Source organism: Chiloscyllium plagiosum, unplaced genomic scaffold, assembly GCF_037043375.1.
Source record: "Chiloscyllium plagiosum isolate Xiang-an unplaced genomic scaffold, Cpla_swu_hap1 HiC_scaffold_3, whole genome shotgun sequence".
NCBI lineage: Eukaryota > Metazoa > Chordata > Chondrichthyes > Orectolobiformes > Hemiscylliidae > Chiloscyllium > Chiloscyllium plagiosum.
In genome coordinates, this window is record NW_028270141.1 from 88,196,846 (window position 1) to 88,218,466 (window position 21,621).

At 38.9% G+C, this 21,621-nt stretch overlaps 1 protein-coding gene across 3 annotated transcripts in view; it reads right to left on the reverse strand.

Moving 5' to 3' along the window:
- The window catches only part of map3k7 (mitogen-activated protein kinase kinase kinase 7), a 135,349-nt gene that overhangs the window by 18,901 nt on the left and 94,827 nt on the right, over positions 1 to 21,621 (reverse strand). For all 3 annotated transcript variants that reach the window (XM_043685197.2, XM_043685204.2, XM_043685217.2), the window contains 2 exons: positions 7,150 to 7,214; positions 2,311 to 2,425 (listed from right to left, as the gene is read on the reverse strand). In XM_043685197.2, coding sequence (XP_043541132.1) covers positions 2,311 to 2,425; positions 7,150 to 7,214 — 180 coding nt within the window. The remainder of the gene's footprint in view (positions 1 to 2,310; positions 2,426 to 7,149; positions 7,215 to 21,621) is intronic.

Consider the following 21,621-nt stretch of genomic DNA (forward strand, 5'->3'; position numbering starts at 1 on the left):
ATAGCTGAGGAGATTGTAGAAGCATTCGTGGTGATCTTTCACAAGTCAGACAGGGTTCCAGAGATTAAGAAAATGGCTAATGTAGCATTTCTGTTTAAGAAGGGAGGCAGGCAGAAGACAGGAAATTATAGGCCCGTTAGCCTGACGTTGTTAGTAGATAAGATTTTACAAGTCCATTATTATGATAAGACTGCAAAGTTCTTGGGAGCCCATGGTAACATGGAGCTGAGTCAGCATGGCTTCATCAAAGGAACAAATCTGTCAGATTTCTTTGAGACGATAATGAGCAAGTTAGATAAAGGAGATCCAATGGGTGAAATCTATTTGGATTTCCAGAAGGCCTTTGATAAGATAACACAAAGGAGTTTGTGAAATAAGATAACTGCTGATGGTGTTAGGGGCAAGATACTGGCAATAGATACAGGATTGCCTGATTGGCAAAAGGCAGACAGTAGGGATAAAGGGATCTTTTTCAGGATGGCAGCCAGGTGACTAGAGGAGTTCTGCAGGGGTCAATGTTGGGATTATTGGTATTATTCACATTATACATTAACAGTCTGGATAAAAGACCTGAGGGCATTGTTGCTATGTTTGCAGATGACACAAAGATAGGTGGAGGGATAGGCAATGTTGAGGAAATGGGGAGGCTGCAGAAGGACTTGGACAGGCCAGGATAGTGAGAAAAGAAGTGGGAGGTGAAATGCAATGTGGGAAAGTATGAGGTTATGCACTTTGGTAGCAAGAGTAAAGGCATAGATTATTTTACAAACGGGGAAAAGCTTCAGAAATCTGAAGCACAAAAGGGAATTAGGACCCCTAGTTCAGGATTCTCTTAAGGTTAACATGCAGATTCAATTGGTAGTTAAGGTGGTAAATGTAATGTTAACATTCAGTTCAAGACCGCTAGAATACAATAGCAGAGATGTACTGCTGAGGCTGTATAAGGCTCTGGTCCAGACTGCATTTGGAATATTGAGAGCAGTTTCAGGCCCCATATCTAAGGAAGGGTGAGATGGCATTTCAGGGAGAACAGGGATGAACAGTATGTTATGTGAAGTGCAGTTGAGGATTCTGGGTTTATATTCGATGGAGTTTAGAAGGATGAGGAGGGTTCTTATTGAAACTTAGAGAATACAGAAGGGCTGGACAGAGTGGATGTGGAGAAGATGTCTTCACTTGTTGGAGAGACTTTGACCTAAGGACGAATAAAGGGACGACCACCTTTTAGAAAAAAGATGAGGAGGAATTTCCTCAGCCAGAGGGTGGTGAATCTGTGGACGTATTACTGTAGAATGTTGTGAAGGCCAAGTCATTGAGTAGATAACTCTTGATTAGTACTAGGATCAAGGGCTACAGTAAGAAGGCAGGAGGTTTGAAAAACACCTAAACCATGATTGATAGTACAGTACACTCAAAAGGGCCAGATGGCCTAATTCTGCTTCTATCTCTTATGGTCCAGGAGGGGGAATATCCTTTACGGTCTCCCCTGCCCATATTGGAAGCATTGCAACCCACTAAGATCACAACCTATCTTTAACACCCCTCCCATTATTCTCTCAAAATAAGCTTCCCATAAGTCCTCACTAAGTCCTGGGTGTAATCCACAGAACCTGCCTTCAATCTGGCTTCTATCCTTCTGGTTGTAGGATTGAGTTCTAGCAGTGCATTCTGCTCACGCCTGGCACTGATGGGACTTCAAGAACTGTTAGGTTCCTTTGGAGGGATTTCCTTTATAGATGGGCGAGGGAGAAGATAGGCAGAAATCTCATCCTGAGCCACTTCATGCTATGTTAGCATAACGTGCCAATGTGACATTAATGTTTTTATGTGCAGGCTTCCAGCTAACTTTATATTGAGGAACCAGGCTAGGAAAACAGGGTTGCATAAAAACTAGTCAAGAGTATTAGGGTATATTAAATTAGGGAGAGAAAGGATGGTGAAACAATAGGAAAGGGAGAGAAGAAAGAAAGAAATGAAGAGAAAAACTGAGTGAGTTGAATTGAGAATCAAGGAAACACCAAACATAGCTCTGTATCTCCAGCAGTTGGTGAGAAGTAAATGAGCTGACTGAGACACTTCTGGTATTTAAAAATTACAGAAAATGTAACAAAAAAAGTATTAAATAAATTAGACAGAAAGCGTATGAAAGATTTTGGATACATTTACGATAAACGTAGTCACCACACTTTCCTTATACTCCACATTTCTCTACATAATCTGCATTCACAAGATTGAAACTAAACTTATTCTTCTCCTGTTATTTCTGTCATTTTATGAACTTCACTGTTAAAGCAAAAGGCCAAAGCAAACCTGTTGATTCATCTGGTGTCCATGCATAGTTGCGAGTAGCTTTCTCAGAAGGCGTGCCTGCAGCGGTGATCATTCTTACGCTTGGACTAGATGACCGGCTACTATTTCTGCTGCCCTGCATGTGTGAAGAACACCACAAGTCATAAGAAAATGTCTTAGATGATAAAACTGTTTGAATTTTTCCATTACCTATAATGGTTTATCATTAGCTCCAGATGATCAAATTACTACTTTCATTCAATATACAATAACTTTTCATTATATTTTTCAAACAGATTGGACTTTAGTTTATTAACATCCAAACAGTTTTGAAAGATGTAAAGAATAAAATGCATTCTGAACTGTTTCTAATGTATTAAAAAATGTCAGCATTGTGTTCAATATTCACAATATTCCTCTGCCACCTGAATATAATCCACAAGGAACATCTCTTAGACCACAATAAAAAAAAACTGGAATACAAGAAGAGTAGATATATGTTGTTTTCACATTTGAGTGATCCCATCTTTTTCTGGGTACTTCACCATGGCTTGATGTCATGATTGTACTGTGAATAATGTGTCCAGTGCATAGTACTGAAAATGACAAAACAAAGAAAGGGTGCATCGGAGTTGCATAGCAGGATGGTATGCTGGTTTAAGAGCGAAGTGATCAATTCTAGGTAGGACAAATATTTAGATTGTAATAGAACTGAAAAAGATAACAGCCCAGATTTTGAGATAGCAGTGACAGCAAAATTGCCTGCACTGGCCAGGAGTAGGTCTCTGAAAGTGAAGACAACTTCCAGAGTTCTTTCAGTTACCAGGATCCTAAGCTTCAGAATATCCTCTCTATACTGTTCCCTCTCGTTCTACCTTGACGTCATCCTTAAAGGCATTCCACAAAAATAAACTTATTTCTTTGCTTTGGATCTAATGTGTTCTAATAGCTCTTTAGAACATGATGTCTCATTTGGTTTGTAATGCTCCTGTGAAGTGCCCTGAACTAGTTATTACTCCACATTTTTTATTATTCACAGAAAATGATAGGGTTATGATAATGTCACTGGGCTAGTAATCCAGAGTTAACGCTCAGAGGAACGTGAGATCAAATCCCACCATGGCAGTTGGTGGAATTTTAATTCAATTAATATTCTGGAATCAAAAACAATAATGAAACCATCATTATCACATAAATTCACCTGAGTCATTAATGTCCTTTAGGGAGGGAAATATGCCATTCTTAACTGGCCTGGCTTTCATGTGGGTCTAGACTCATAGCAATGTGCTGCTCCTTGAAATGGCTTAGCAGGTCACTCAGTTCAAGGGCATTATGGGATGGGCAACAAATGCTGCCCCTGTTGGTGAGATCACATGTAATAAACACAGTTTTAAAAATTAAATTCAAAGTGCTCATGACTTGTTGCTTGTACATGTTGAGCAAAAGGTGGAAATCCAGAACTTTTCAATTATTTAATACCTCTCCAGAGGGTGTGCTGTTAAGATTCCCTGACATTGCAATCAATCAATTAAAAATCAAAAAACTGACAAGTGAGTCTTTTCACATTCTTAGTTTCACCGCTAACACCTGTAAATTATACTATGATGCATTAAGCATCATGCTAAGTTCATAATCACTTTTAAACTGCCTCATTGAAATCTTTTGAACATCTTGGTAATACTAATTTCCTTCAACTCCTCATTTTCCCTAATCATTTGGATCTATAATTTGAAACATTTTCTTTCATTTTCCTCTGTGAAAACAGACACACAGTAGTTAGCATGTCTGCCATTTCCCTCTGTAATGAAACCACTAGATTGTAATCCAAATGTTTTCTTTCTACATACATGTAGAAGCTTTTACAATCCATTATTATGTATTTTTGCTAGATTTCATTCATTGTCTATTCTTCCTTTACTCATCAGTTTCTTGGTTCTCCTTTGTTGTATGCTTAAAAACATCCCAATCTTCAGACTTATTAATATTCCGGCCATGTTATAAGCCTTTCAATAAAATAAATCGCATAGAGTCCTCAAATTCCTCTATCAGTTATGGTTACTAACGTTTTTTGAATTTTTGCACGAAGAAAATTATAGTTGCTGTAAGTCATGTAACAATTCTTTAAAAATTACCCTTTGCCTTTGTACAATCCTGCCTTTTAATGTCTTTTCTCAATGCAGTTCAGGCAACCTTGTGCCTCATGCCTTCATAATTTCCCTTATACAACTTTCAAACAAAACATAAAATTCTATCATATTTTGATCACTAATCCCTAAAGATTCTTTTACAAGATTATTAATTAGCCATTTTTCATTACACGATACTACATCAAAAGTATCCCACAGTTGGCTCAACATACTGTTCTCAAAAATTCTCCATAAGACTCTCCAGAAAACTATCCCCCATGGTTTATCCAGTTTTTAAACAGACTGAAGCCAAAGATGTTACCTGTGCTAAATGTTTTTCTCATCTCTTGATTTATATCAGACCTTACACAATAACTACTGTTTAGTTGACATTAAACAACTGACAAATGCCTGCTGCCCCTTGCTGTTTTGGAAGTTCATTCAAATAGATTTCACACATTATTCTTCTGAACTGAGAGCCTCGCTTGCTACTATACTGATCCCATCGTATTATTAGTACAACTCTACCTTCCTTCTTGTCCTTCCTAACCATAGAATATCCTCGTATATTCGATTTCCAGCCTGGTTACCATGCAGTCATGTTTCTGTAATGGCAATTGTATCATAACCATTTACTAGATTAGCGTGGTGCTGGAAAAGCACAGCAGGTCAGGCAGCATCCGAGGAGCAGGAAAATCGACGTTTCGGGCAAAAGCCCTTCATCAGGACTCACTCTAATCTAGACCTCTGTTCTCAAGCTGACTAACACATGACACTGGGATTGTTCCTGAGAATACTGCTTGAGGGCTTGCTTTATAAACTTCCTTCCTAACTCCCAGAAATCTGCTTTCAGGATCTCACCTCTCTTTTTAACTATGTTGTAGATACCAAAGGAGACCATATCTTCTGGCTGATCCCACTATGCTATAAAAGTGAAACTGCAGCCACTCTGTGCCATCCTTGACACCGGCACGAGGGAAGCGACACACGATCCTGGAGTAAATTTAATACTGAAGAAACCCGTCAGATTCCCTGTCTATGGCATCATTTGTCATTACTGCCTTTCCATTCTTCTTTATTCCCCCCACAATACAGCCCTTGGTGCCATTTGTTGTCTCTGGCTGCACTTCTCTGAAGAATCATCACCTTCATCAGTTTCCAAATGGAAAGTGAGATTCCTACTGATACCCTTAAATACTGGTAAAAGCGTGGGCATCAGGTGAGGTCAAGTTTGGACCTGGTTATAATACCACCAAAGTTACATATCAGTCCAAACACTAAGAATAATCATCAAAAGTGGTTCTGCTGTTTTCATTGGAAAATATACCAAAACATAGAATATGATTCTTAAAACATGGGCTGAAGACTTGGAAACTCAATTATAAATTTGGATCCTATCAGCCACAATAAATCTGTGGCATTTTGGTAAGGTATTGATAGTTATAGACCTGTGAAATTAAAATTTTAAAGGAAATAGGAACAGAAATAAGACATATGTCATGATTTCTTTGAACTCAATCTGTAGTTATATCATTACGATTTAGTCCTTCAAAAAGCCTTACTGTTAGTCAGAAAGACTGCAGTAGTATTACAGAATCAGCACATCTATAACCAAATCACCCCAAGCTATTACTTAACAATGCATGTCCTACTTGAGATTCGGATGATTGACCATCACAAACCATCAAGTATAATGTTCGAAGGGTAATGTGAATTGGCCGGGGGGGGTTCAACTGTCCTGGGGCCCAGGCGACAACCAAATGCACCTTGGTGAAATCACAAGTTAGTACTGGGTTGACTTTGAATAGATGCAACAAGAGCAGGGGAGGGGCATGCAGTGCTATTTGTGCCAGGGCAGGAAATTCTAACACTGTGATTTGCCCCAGATCCTGAACTCCCCTGGGATTGTACTGCCTTCAAAAATCACAATAAAATAGATGCCAGATATCAATAATAAATACTCTTGAAAAGAATGGAAATTTGGCAAATGGTACTAGATTAATTTAGGATATCTGGTCGGCATGGACGAGTTTGACGAGTCTTCATGCTGTACATCTCTAAGACTCATTGACGAACATCCAAATTATACATTGTAATAAATAGATAGAGGAATTACTTTAAGTTCAACAACATCCTGGAATTGTAAGGTCATATGATTCAATTAATACCTGTCAATGCCAGGTGAATTTCTTTGCATAGTTCTGTAAAACTAAAATCATTACTATTGTATAAAAAGCAAAGTCACAAGTAGTACAAGAAGCATAAGTTTTAAAACAGATAAGAAATTATTACAAGGTAAGTTTGAGAATTAAAGTGAAAATGTTAAAACTGTTTTTGGAAACAATTTTCTCTCAGAAAATGCTAAGAAGATGGTAGGTGGGACAATGGAAGACTTTGGAAACTGAAGGAGTTAACTTCAACTGGTTTGTGCAGCCTCTGCTGAAAATATTATCCAATATTTCCTTCAAGGATGCAATGGTCTCTTTGTGAAATGAAAACAGGAAATTTGTAGTTGTGCTGAAATCCATAATTTATTTGCTGTCAATCTAACATGAGAGAAAAATGCCAATGGTACCAAGTCAAAGTTTTCATACTGTGCCCTCCATGGTACAAAACATGTTTTGTTTTTGATCAAATATCCAATATTCTAATATTTTGATTGTCAAGTTTCAACACCAAGCAGGTCACCTATAGATGCTGTCAGACTAATTTTCTTTAAATGAAAAGGTCTTACCTGATTAGACTCTGATCCAACAATTGTTAAGTCCTGAATAGACCTGCGCCTTTGCTGTTCACTGCCTGTCAAATGAAAAAAGGCAATATGTAACCAACAGCAAAATAACACAAGTATAACTGTTGCAGGTGGAGCCTAGAATCTCTACATACAGGGGAGAGAGAGAAAGAAAAAGAGAGAGAGAGAGAGAGAGAGAGAGAGAGAGAGAGAAGAAACAGCTGCAATGAACTAAGTAGGAACACACTGCCTTGTCAACAAAAACTAAAACCTAATACAGTGACCACTCCTACCACATGAATAGCTACTTCAATTCCTCCGCCATTTTTTGTCACATGTTGTAATGAACCACATGTTGGAAGCCAGAGCTGATGATGGCATCTATTTAAGGGCTCTTACGTTATGGTTTGCAAGAACTGGACTGCTGACATAAGCCTCACTTGTGCTAAGCATTGCTTCTTAGCTCAGACACATCCTTTTGCTCCAGTCATCTCAACTTACACTGCAGGAAAGAAAAACTTCTTCTGTAATCTAACTTAAAACCAGTGTGTGATTTAAAAAAAGAGAGCATTTAGCAAAACCTTTATAACCTTTCAGCAGAAAAGTTCTTGCAGAACAAGTAGAAAAATTGGGTATTAGCTCAACATCTAAGAGAACATCAATTTTCTCTTGCAGGCCAAGCAGAAACAGCAACAATTGCAACTATCAAATGCACCTCCCTTTCATCCTTGCACAAATACCATATTTAAAGACAAGCTTATTTCTGATAAACAATCAAACAGGTTTTTAACTGAAATTAAATCTTCCACGTTATAATGTTTACAAAAATTTATGACTTAAATATTGTTGGCAGCTTTAGTTTTGACTATTTAGTCAGGTCAAAGCGACATTGCTACAATGACAAAGTGATCATTTGCTTTCTTTGAATGAAACAGATCAGTTTGACAAAGTCTAACATTAAGCAACTATGAAACAAAGATTGACAGATAGTGTCAAATAGATCACACAAGATTTCTTTTGGGAAATGCTTTGGACAAAATGCGAACAAACTATGATACTCAAGCCTGTTAAGAGTTGCTTTTTCAAATCAAGCTTCTGATTTAAAAGGTAAAGTTATCTGGCAAGGGGAGAGGTTGAGAAGGAGAGTCCTCCATAGTAACCTCATCAGCTGCAGGAATTGAACTCAAGCTGTTGACAACAATGTGCATTACAAATCAGCCCAAGTTGTGGACATGAAATGAGCTCTCTCATGTTGGTTAGTTCAGGCTAAAGTAAAATGAATAATCTCTTTATCTCAGAACAAACTTACATTAATTGAAGTTTTTCTAAACTATGAAATAAAGTTTCCCATATTCAGTTCTTTTAAACTAATTTTCAAACAAAATGAGGTTCACATGATACATAACAAGGCCATCTTTCATGTCAACAACCAAAGTTAACTTACAACTAACACCATAGCATTTACCAAGAATCTTTCATGAATATATCATAAAAGCTCTCTAACTTCAGACAGCAAATATTTTGAAAGCTTTGATATCCATGTGCAATAAACTTTTGCCCCTTGAAAAGAATGATTTATTTTTAATCAAGATTAAAATATTCCTCATAAGGTTGTCTGCGAAGTGGGAAAAGTGAAAATTGATCTAGATTTTACAGTTGGTGGTAAATAAGAATTGCTAGTCACTCATGATCAAACACCTGACAACAGATTTTCTCAGTGCCACCTGTGGTTTATTTGGTGCACACATTTCTGAGCCACAGGGCTGTGAGAACAAGTCCTGTCCAGGAATGGAGCACAAAATCTAGCCATATACATTAATACAGTGCACAGGGAATCTGACACTCTGGAGATCTGATCCATCAAATGTTACATGCTCCATGTGTTATCTAAGATGAAAGAGGACCACAACATTATTTTGAAGGGGTACAGGCAGGATTACTTTTGGTATCAAAACCACAAAAACAACATGCCTTGTCATAAATAAACTACTAATGAAGGGCTTTTGCACAAAAAGTTGATTTTCCTGCTCCTCGGATGCTGCCTGACCTGCTGTGCTTTTTCAGCACCCCTCTAATCTTGACTCTGATCTCCAGCATTTGCAGTCCTCACTTTTGCCTATAAATAAACTGTTTGAGACAGTTTACTGTGCATGGATTGGCTGTCACAGGTCTTAAATTACACTCCTTATGCTCAGCATCTGCAAGATTTTGCACTGTACTATTGCTTTTACTTTTCAATATTTGGAGATTATGGAGACTAGAATCTGCAGATAATTGACATTAATTTGGTGCAACGCTCTCTACTGAGCAAAGAACTATGTTTCTCCATGACCATCCAGAAGAAAGGTTACTGGACAGGATATATTGACTGTTTTCTCTTCACAGAAGCTGCCAATTAGTTTCTCCAGCAATTTGCTTTTGCTTTATTTCTCCTTGACTATAAGGTGATCTTGTAGACGTTTATAAAATCAAGAGGGGCATGGATAGGATAAATGGACAAAGTCACTTCCCTGGGGTGGGTGAGTCCAGAACTAGAGGGCATAGGTTTATGGTGAGAAGGGAAAGATATAAAAGAGACCTAAGGGGCAACTTTTTCACGCAGAGAGTGGTACATGTATAGAATGAACTGCCAAAGGAAGTAGTGGAGGCTAGTACAACTGCAACATTTAAAAGGCATTTGGATGGGTATATGAATAGGAAGAGTTTGGAGGGATATGGGCCACACACTGGCAAATAGGACTAGATTAGGTTAGGATATCTGGTCGGCATGGATGAGTTGGACCGAAGGGTCTGTTTCCATGCTGTACATCTCTATGACGCTACAACCAGAGCTGCTTGCTGCTGGTAATGTGCTACCCAGGATCTTGATGGCAGTTCATATAGGCTTGGGTCCTGCTCAGTAATGAAACACACTGTCTTTTGATACAATTCCAGCATCCGAGCTAAAACTAGAAAGTGTATGTTAGAATGGTGAATCACATACAGAAAATGAAGTGAAAGAAAAAAAAGCAGATAAGAGAAGACAGCAAGAAGAGGGAGATGGAAGTTTAAAAAAAAATGCAGCTTTTGGAGCGATAGTGCAGCTTGGACAGAGTCTGTTTCTGCATTTGTATATACGCAATTGCTGTAAACTGCTTCTTGCTCTTTAAGAATAGCAAGCACGGATAGTATCACCATTATTATTACTGAAAAAATCAGAACCATTAGTTATTAAACTGACACAAATAGCAACAGGGTCTCTGCAAGTCATTTATAGGAGATTTATGTACATTTATCATCGTTGCAACAGTGCAACCTGAACCCACTCAGAGTAAATCACTAAAAGAACCAAGAAAACTTCAACAGCAGCTTTTCTGAGCTCAGAGAGCTTGCCAGTCAAATTCAAGAACAGATATGGATGAGGAAACCAAGTGAAGTGGTACAGATTGGGACAGAATATGGTCAGTTTATTAAACAGTGAATCAGCATTCTGCAAAAGATACCCGTTTTTCCCTAGTCTGCTCAATACAGTTAATAATTATGAATGAAGTTTCTAGATTTTTCACCAAATCTGTCAGGCTTTTTGTAACTTAGCTTTATCAGGTTAAGTCATATGTTGCACTGTAGTTCAATAGAAGTTTTTTCCAACACTCTTCAGTCCCTTCGAAATCATCCTTTTGATGAACAAAACCCCGAAATGTATTGTTCGTTGAAAAAAATTAGATAAATTAAGATTATGCACAAGTCCACCAGGTATTTCTCACAAGACTAAATCAACTGTATTTAACTCTACTGAACCTGGCTAAAAAACCCCCCAATAATTTCTAAATGCAAAGGCACTTACACAAACATTAGGAAACTGTTGAAGCAGTTATCACAGAAGGTCAGTAATGAAATTGTAACAGGTTATTCAAAGACCACTAAAAACTGAAATCAAAGATTAAAATAACAGTAATCCAAAACACATGAGTTTCCTAGTCTGCAGTGTTTACATATAACATAAACGAACAACACTTTTGGGGATTACACACTAAAATGATCATTTGTGATGAGATGGCAATATTATTTTGGTTCTCATTGAAAGCATATGCCACTGACAGTTGAAAAGATAGACAGATTTCGGTAAGGAGATGGCTATGGAAAGGTCTGCTAGGATAAACAATAATAACTTCACCTTAGAAAGAAATTCTTAGGAAGCCCTAAAACCTAATCAATGTGGGTGAAATCTGTCCCTGATTCAAACTGAGTAAGTGTACACACAGGGGAAATGTTACATACATGCATAGTCTTTTCGATTGACTGGTTGACTAATCCCTAGTAGCCCCACTGCCTTCCAAAACTTCCGTCGATAGCATCCCAGCCAAAATCAAGTATCAATTAGCCCTCCATTTCACAAGACACCTGTCAAGATATACAAGCAAGTAAGTAAGGACTGCAGAGCACAATTTACACCTTCAAGCCGTCCTACCTACAGCATTTCACAGCTAATGAATTACTGTTGAAATTTTATCATCGTTATGCAAGTAAACATGAGAGCAGTTGTGTCTACCACAAGGTCTCATAAACTGCAATAAAGACAGATGACTAATTTTTCTGGTGGTATTAGTTGAAGGATAAATATTGGCCAGGAGACTGAGAAATCTCCATTGCTTTTCTTGACATGGTATCTTTTACACTAAAGATGGAAAAAACAGATGGAACTTCCAATAGTGCAACACTCCCTCAGAGGTCAAATGTATCAGATTAGTTAGTAGACATATTAAAATTAAACTAACTGTATGTAACTGTATCAGACACTCAATTAATCCCATCAGAAATAGCCCATAATCTATAATGAGCTTGTGTTTGACATTTGATAAATATTGTGCAACTTTATGAGAAAGTTCAGAATTACCAATGGTAGTAGTTTAAAAACATTTAAAATTAAATTACCATTCATGTAATGCCAGTTAAGCTGCTTTAGAATTTCAGATTTGTTGCTATCCAAGACAAGTTTACATACCATGTAGAGTAGAGTTAAGGTAATTTAAAAAAAAAAGATCAAGTAAAGGGTTGATGAATAACATTGTTGCAGAGGTTATGGGCGGCACAGTGGCACAGTGGTTAGCACTGCTGCCTCACAGCGCCAGAGACCCGGGTTCAATTCCCGCCTCAGGCGACTAACTGTGTGGAGTTTGCACGTTCTCCCAGTGTCTGCGTGGGTTTCCTCTGGGTGCTCCGGTTTCCTCCCACAGTCCAAAGATGTGCAGGTCAGGTGAATTGGCCATGTTAAATTGCCCGTAGTGTTAGGTAAGGGGTAAACGTAAGGGTATGGGTGGGTTGCGCTTCGGCGGGTCGGTGTGGACTTTTGGGCCAAAGTGCCTGTTTCCACACTGTAAGTAATCTAATCTAAAAAAGGTTGAAGTCCAGCCTATTCTATTGTCTCACTGTCACAGTTGCGACATCGAGTCATCGAGACATACAGCATGGAAACAGACCCTTTGGTCCATCTCGTTCATGCCAACCAGATATCCTAACCTAATCTAGTCCCATTAGCCAGCACTCTAACCCCTTCCTATTCATATACCCATCCAGATGCCTTTTAAATGCTGCAATTATACCAGACTGCACTGATTCCATACACGTACCACCGTCTACATGAAAAAATTGCCCCTTAGGTCTCTTTCATATCTTTTCCCTCTCACCCTGGTACGCCCTCTGATTCTGGACCCCCCCCCCCCACCCAGGGAAGAGACTTTGTCTACTTAACCTATCCATGTCCCTCATGATTTTAAAAACCTCTATAAGGTCACCCCTCAGCCTCCGACACTCCAGGGAAAACAGCTCCAGTCTGTTCAGCGTTTCCTGTCGCTCATATCCTCCAACGCTGGCAACATCCTTGTAAATCTTTTCTGAACCCTTTCAAGTTTCACAACATCTTTCCGATAGGAAGGAGACCAGAACTGCACACAATATTCCAAAAGTGGCATGCAATATTCCAATGTCCTGCAGAGCTGAAACATGACCTCCCAACTCCTATACTTAATACTCTGACCAATAAAGGAAAGCATACCAACCGCTTTCTTCACTATCTTATTTACCTGTGACTATACTTCCAAGGAACTAGGAACCTGCATTCCAAAGTCTCTTTGTTCAGCAACATTCTCTAGGACCATACCATTAAGCGTACAAGTCCTGCTAAGATTTGCTTTTCCAAATTAAACTCCATAGTTTAGTTTATCTAATTACCTAATATATCTAAATTAAACTCTATAGGCCACTCCTCAGCCCATTGGCCCATTTGATCAAGATCCCCTTCTTCACTGCCCACTACACGTCCAATTTTGGTGTCATCTGCAAACTTACTAACTGTACCTGTTATGTTCACATCCAAATCATTTGTATAAATGTCGAAAAGTAGTAGACCCAGCACCATCTGGGACTGTTTGTGCACCCTATCATTAAAAATAATCAAAAGGAGCCAAAAGTATTTTTATGCTACTGAACTTAGTGATCAAACCTCCTACCTTTATATCTAGACTATTAATTTACACTACAAACAGCTAGAGATACAGCATCAAACTCTGTGGTATGCCACCGGTCACAGGCTTTCAGTCACAAAAACAACCTGGAGATACAGCATCACCCTCTACTTCCTGCCACTGAGCCAATTTTGGATCCAATTTGCCAAATTGCGCTGGATCCATGGACCCTTGCCTTTTTGACTAGTTTTCTATGCGAGGACATGTCAAAAACCTTACTGAAATCCATGAAGACCACATCTAGTGCATTATAATCCAGACAATTAGTCACCTCCTTGAAAAACCTAAATCAAAAACTTGTCAGACATGATTCCCCTTTGACGATACCATTCTGACTCTTTGATTAATCTGTGCCTCTCTCAGTGGAAGTTAATTCTGTCCCTCAAACGTTTTCCAACAGGTTTCCTACCACTCATGTTAGACACTGGCCTATAGTTCCCTGGTTAATCCCAACCACTCTCTTTGAATAACAGTACATTAGCTATTCTCCAGTTCTCTGGCACTTCTCTTTTGTACAGAGAGAATTTGAAAATTAAATGTCAGGGCCATATCTGCATGGCTTTCCTCTGGGTGCTCTGGTTCCTCCCAGAGTCCAAAGATGTGCAGGCTAGGTTGAATATCCATGGTAAATGCCAGGTTAAGGGGATAGATCTGGGGTGAGGTCTGGGTGGGATGATCAGAGTGTCAGTGCAGACTCGATGAGCAGTAAAGCCTCTTTCCACACTGTAGGGATTTTATGATTCTATGGCCCTGTAATGTCTTCCCTTACCTCCCATAGTAGTCTAAAATTTTAAAACTCCTCCCTCTCAATTGTAATTTGTTCAAGTATATCACTGTTGTCTTCCATGATTTCTATACTGACACCGTTAATCTTTATTGTGAATACAAGATTTAAAGTAACTGCATAGCTCTTCTGGTTCTACCTGGAGTTTGCCACTTAGATCCCTAATGGGCCCCACTTTTTCACTGATTATCTTCTTGCACCCAGTTTACTTTTCACTGCTTTTGGATTTTCCTTTATTTTATTTGTCAGAATTTTGTTCAGGGCCGTCTTCAACGCCTAATTTATTTGTAACTTACTGCACTTTTTACACACCTCGAGGGCTTCTGATGCTCAGATCCCTCTTTGTGTCTACCCCTTGCTTCCAGTTTTATCTTAGCAAATCCTGTGCATTCCTTGCTTTCAAGGGCGCTCTGAATTTTTGGTCCCTCACCATTTCGGAACATACTGTCCCTGCAATTCTACCATCTCCTTTTTGAAAGGCTCCCATTGCTCTCAAGTCGATTTTCTGACAAAAAAAATTCTCATAGTCCACTTTGCCAGATCCTGCCTCATCATATTATAATGAAAACTTCATTTCTAGTTCACATTTGTCCTTTTTCATAACAATTTTAAATCTTACTGTGTTACATTCACCATCACAAAAATGTTCTCCCACTGACACTTCTATCATTTGCTTGGCTTCATTTCCTAATATTAGATGGACCCCCTCTTGTAGGAATTTCTACATGTTGGCTTAAAGAGCTCACCTGGTTGCATTTTAAAGTGGTCATTTTAATAATCCACCCCTTCAAAGCCTTTCACTCTGTTTATCCCAGTTAATATTGGAGAAAGTGAAATACCCTATTATTTTTACACTGCTCTAAAATATGTCTACATGCCTGCTTTTCTATCTCTCCCTGAATGTTTGTGGGTCTACAATACACACCCAAAAATATGTTATTGTCCCTTTTTTGTTTTGAAATCCTACCCATATGGCCTTACATCTGCTAAGGTGTCATCCCTCCTTAATGCAGTAATTGACTCCTTGATTAACATACCAACATCATTTTTACACCCCTATTTTCCGTAGAGTAAGCAGCAATTCCAAACAGTTTTACTTTAAAGAAAAAAAATCATGAGAGCAAGCGTCACTTGCTAGGCTGGCATTTATTGCCCGTTTCTAGTTGCCCAGATGGTACTTAACAGTCAACCACATTGCTATGCATCTGGAGTCACAGGCAGGCCAAATCGTGTAAGGCTGGCAGACTTTCAGGACTAAAAAGGAATTAGCGAACCAGATGGGTTTACAAGAATTGACAGTGGTTGCCAGTCGAGTAGATTTGTTTTTTAGATTGTTATTGAATTCAATGAGAACTATTTGCCTTGGTGGGATTCAAATCTATGCCCTACAAAAATTGGGATAACTAGTCCAGTGACATTACCTCAACCTCCACTTTTCAAATCTTCTAATTGATGCTGCCTGCACCCACATGTTCCTTTTGTCCACTCTTCCAACTAATGCTAACCATCTCGGAATTCTCCTTTCAATTGCGTCCCTCATGAACCAGGTTAACAGCCAACATATCATTTTATTTCCTATTTATTTGATGTAGTTGCCATGTTTGGGCGGCACGGTGCACAGTGGTTAGCACTGCTGCCTCACAGCGCCAGAGACCCGGGTTCAATTCCCGACTCAGGCGACTGACTGTGTGGAGTTTGCACGTTCTCCCCGTGTCTGCGTGAGTTTCCTCCGGGTGCTCCGGTTTCCTCCCACAGTCCAAAGATGTGTAGGTCAGGTGAATTGGCCATGCTAAATTGCCCGTAGTGTTAGGTAAGGGGTAAATGTAGGGGTATGGATGGGTTGCGCTTCGGCGGGTCGGTGTGGACTTGTTGGGCTGAAGGGCCTGTTTCCACACTGTAATGTAATGTAATGTAATCTTTAACATTTGAGGATTTTTGTACAAGGAACACTCTGATCCCAACATTTTCTAGCCTCTCACCTTTTAAAATATATTCAGCTTTTCTAACTTTGCTACCACTAGACAACTTCATATTTCTCCACATTAATGTTCCATCCATCAAGTTCTTGCATGCTCATTTACCTAGTCTATATGCCAGAGTCCTCCTCATAACGTTCGCTACAAACGCCGTAGCCACAGTGCATGTTGCATATTTTAGATTTTTCCATGGGAACTAGGTGTCATTAGGGAGGCAATCATTGGATAATATCCATGAATCGAGTGATTTCCGAGGGCATATCAGAGGACAGCCCAGGGACATCAATCTGCAGTTGCACGTATGCTAGGTTGCCTTCCATAATTAGTCATTCATGAACCAAGTCACATTAAACAACAATCAGTGATACTTTCATGGACACCATTACAATGAAACTCAAATTTAAATCCTGATTTTATTACCATAAGTTTTAAATTCATCAGCTGCTGTGCTCCAGACCATTAGCCTGGGCCTCTGGATTACTAGTCTGGTGACATGCCCAACATATCAATGTCTTCTCCTATGATTCTACCTCCAGGATGAGGGATCCTCTGTTTCCTCCCATCATTTAGTCCATATATGAATTTTACGATCAAAGTTATACTGTAATCCAGAAATTAGGCTATGAATGCTTCTTGAATAAAATACCATTATTGCTAAAAATGCCACTGTTATTTACATAGAATGTAAATAGCTGTGGTTTCTCATGGAACCTAAATTATACCCTGCAAGTTTGAAAACTACCATTCATTCTAGTTCTTTTTCCCCAATAAAAAAAATCTTTCATCCACTTTATGACATTACACAAACCACATGAGCCCCTTTATATCATAATCTCTTAAATGGCACACTGTAGAATTTTTTTTTAAAAGCCACACACAAAACATTTCCTGTTCCTGCTTTTCTACCTGTAGTTATGAAGTCTGGTTGATCCATCAAATATGCTTTTTCTTCCATGAATCCATGTTACCTCATCCAAATTCATTAGTGCCCTCTTAATTGCTACTGTTGAAATAACTGATGTTAGCATTCTAGATATTAAAACATGTCAACTTACATTTACGGATATCATTTTCCAAAGAACCATAGTACATTTACCGCTCACAAAAAGGATCATTATATCTGTATCACCAGCATAATCCCACTATCCAATAGGTTAGGTGTAGGGTAAATGTAGGGGAATGGGTCTGAGTGGGTTGCACTTCGGAGGGTTGGTGTGGACTTGTTGGGCCAAAGGGCCTGTTTCCACACTAAGTAATCTAATCATAGGATGTGTACAACATTGTCACTTGTTTTAACATTCACATTGCAGCTTCCTTCAAAGTTTAAAATTACTGCGACTTATTTTCATGACCATCATAAACATTTATTTCGTATGTTGCACAACGAACAAAATCTTGTTGGACATGATCAGCCAACTCAAACCACAAACTTTTCCCATCATTCTTTGAGTCCTTATTTCTAATCTGTTTTTAAACACCATTTTCTATTCTTCTCATAATTCCACCATCTTCTTCAACAGTTTCTCATGAGGTATCAAATTAAAGGCTTCACGGAAGAAAGTCCACATGGATCACTTTCCCTGCAGTTTCTCATCTAATCTTTTCAAATTAATTCCAAGCTAATGACTATTTTCATTAGATTCCCTCCTGAGAGAAATTTCAACCATTTGAAAAAAAAATTCAATATATTTCCAAATATACAACTGAAGTTTACAGAGTCTGCTAACATGAATCAGTCACTTGCTTACATTAGTCATCCCGTGAACTACCGACATTTCAATTTCCCTGGGGCTAGTATGTCCTTGCTTGCACATTCTAACCTTCATATGAAGCCCAGTATTTCATTCGCATGGGTGAACTAAATTGACTTATGACTAATGACATGTGTGCCAGAGTCCTTGAATTGCTTTCTTCAACTTGATCTCTAACATCATTCAATTTAGATTAGAAGCAGTAATTGCGGACCTCTAAACTCATGGATTGAACATCTAGAATTGGATTAGATTAGATTACTTACAGTGTGGAAACAGGCCCTTCGGCCTAACAAGTCCACACTGACCCGCCGAAGCGCATCCCACCCCCCTACATTTACCCCTTCACCTAACACTATAGGCAATTTAGCATGGCCAATTCACCTAACCTGCACATTTTTGTTTGGACTGTGGGAGGAAACCGGAGCACCCGGAGGAAACCCACGCAGACACAGGGAGAATGTGCAAACTCCACTCAGTCACCTGAGGTGGGAATTGAACCCAGGTCTCTGGCACTGTGAGGCAGCAGTGCTAACCACTGTGCCACCATGCAAGTTCATACCAGCGTACTGGATCACAATCAGTCCATACATCAAGCTTGTGATTATTGCATTCAAACTGTGCTACTATATTGGTAACTGCCTTCACTGTTAATCTTTAACTGTATTCATTGTGTACCTTAAATTATTAACTACATAAATTTCAGACTTGTTCACAAATCACTCAACTCATAATCAAGTGCAATCTGACTAATTGGATTACATCTGTTACAGGCTTCACCTCCAAAACAGTATGGCAGGTGGTCAATTTTCACAACCCACAAACTCGTTATCCTTTATCTCTGCTTTTATCTCGAAACTAGTCCCTAACGTGTCAAATGCTTTACAATTTCCATCATGTCAATTTTGGCTTTGTCCTATTGCATGGAACACAAAATATCAATAGATGTTGAATGGAGAAGTTGGAATGAATAAAGAAAGGACAAAAGCATTTTCCTATATTTGGATTTCTATTGGAAAGGAAGCTTTTGCAATAATAAAATTTGTGGATAGAAAATTTCTCAAACATTACAGGTCAGTAGGGAACATATAATGATACCCATAATCAAAACGGTCATTCACGATCTTCTCAAAAATATCATAAATCAAATTCAAAATCAGAAAACACTGAAATAAAGAACTGAATTCCAAACCATTCACCCAAACAGGGACTGTATATTCACAAAACATAACCTGCGTCCACAAAGCATGCATCTATTTGCAGTTTGTATTCAACTAATTTGTTAGACAAAATAACACTCCTTAAGGCAGATGTAGGTATGTTGTTACTGTATTTGGTTCTTTTGTGAATACACACTTCTATTATTTTCTAACCACACAATACTTACACAATTCACAGCAAATAATGCAAAGCAAAATCACGAAACACAGAGAATAATGGTCATGCAGGTGCAGCACAAACACATGCAAATAATTTGATCATTGCATTAGCAGGCGTAGCTGTCACTGGGTCAAATATCAAGCAGATATCAATACTTATTGCTCCAGAATAAATTTAATTGCAGCAGAACCACAGATAAATTAGGACTACACAATGTAGAATTTTATCTTGTGATACCTTCTTTAAAGTAGTATAAAGAATCATTGTTCAGGTCAGGACATTAAAATGTTTAAAAGAAATGCTGAACAAGAGTATGATCTTTACCACACTGATTCACAATGAAGATAGAGTCTAATATTTTAAACATATAGTTCAAGTTTCTCATTACTTCTTGAAACACATTATGATCAAATTTAGATCTCTCTTGGATGCTTGGTCATGGTCAGTCGAAAAGGAACACCTCAATTTTCAATTTATAATTTATCTAATAACCTGTTAAGTTCAGTTATATTAAAATAAAGTCTGAATGTTGCTATAAAGCACTGAAACTACTATAAAATGGGAATCGTTGGTTTATGAGCAGTGTGATGTCAACAATGTGGGTTCAGTTCCCATCAATGAGGTTACCATGAAGGACTCTCCTTCTCAACCTTTTCCCTCACCTGAGGCTTGGTGGCCCTCAGGTTAAATCACCACTAGTTGCTTCTCTCTGGTAAGACTATGGTGATACAACAACCATAAAATATTGCAGGAAATTTCAGAATGTCCTAACTTTCTCTTGAAGATTTTCCAATTCACCCACCTCAGGTCAGAATTATCTTTTGTTGTCAGGTGAAGATGCAATAATCTATTTCAGTGGTTGAACAATCCATGCTCTAGTAGATTATGAGGATTGCTGATGCACTGCCGTGGGCAGCGTCAATGTAAATGGAGCTCAAACCTGCTTGTCTTCTATCAGAATGACAGTATTTGTGCTCTCACCATCACCTTGGTAGTGTGCTTACTGTTGTCTGTTAGCTAGTCAGCCTGCCAGTCTGAGTTTCCAATGGTAAGGTGTGCATGCAAAGTCAGGTCTTCTTGGCCCACAGCAATGTAAGACCATCTGCAGCTATTGAGGAACATAGGAGCAGGAGTAGGCAACTCAATCCTTCAAGCTCACTTCACCATTTAACATGATTACGGCTGATATTATCCTGGTCTCAATTCCACTTTCATGCCTGCTCCGCATAGCCCTTTACCTTGCTTTTAATCAGAAACAAATCAATTTCTTGCTTGAATCTGTTGACTGATTCTGCCTCCACTGCACTCTGGAACAGATTCACAGCTTAAGTAGTTTCTCCTCATCTGAGTTTTGAATCTGCCTCCTCTCACTATATCTATGACCTCTTGTTCTAACTGGTCCCACAAGGGGTAAAATGTGTTCAATGTCCATCTTACCAATACCAATGTCCCCCCCCCGTCCGAAAATAAAGCATTCCTGTGAAACCGTTTATAAGCCGAAATGGCGCAAAGCAAAGAAGCAATTACCATTAAATTTATATTGAGTGTTCCCTGACCCCAAAAAAGCCGACCAAATCATACCAAATAACACATAAAACCTAAACTAATACTAACAGGTAGTAAAGGCCATCGGAGGTTGGGGTGGTGGGAGGTACAAGAGACTGGGGTGTAGGAGCGAGAGGTACACCTTAAGACACATCTTGCTAACGGATGCACGGTTGTCGGCTGCAGAGGGACTTAGATATGATGCAGAGCTGGGCTGAGGAGTGGCAGATGGAGTTCAACCCTGCCAAGTGTGAGGTTGTCCATTTTGGAAGAACAAATAAGAATGCGGAATACAGGGTTAATGGTAGGGTTCTTAGTCAGGTGGAGGAACAGAGGGATCTTGGGGTCTATGTACATAGATCTTTGAAGGTTGCCACTCAGGTGGATAGTGTTTGTAAGAAGGCCTATGGAGTATTATCGTTCATCAGCAGAGGGATTGAATTCAAGAGTCGTGAAGTGATGTTGCAGCTGTACAGGACTTTGGTTAGGCCACAGTTGGAGTGCTGTGTAGTTCTGGTCGCCTCACTTTAGGAAAGATG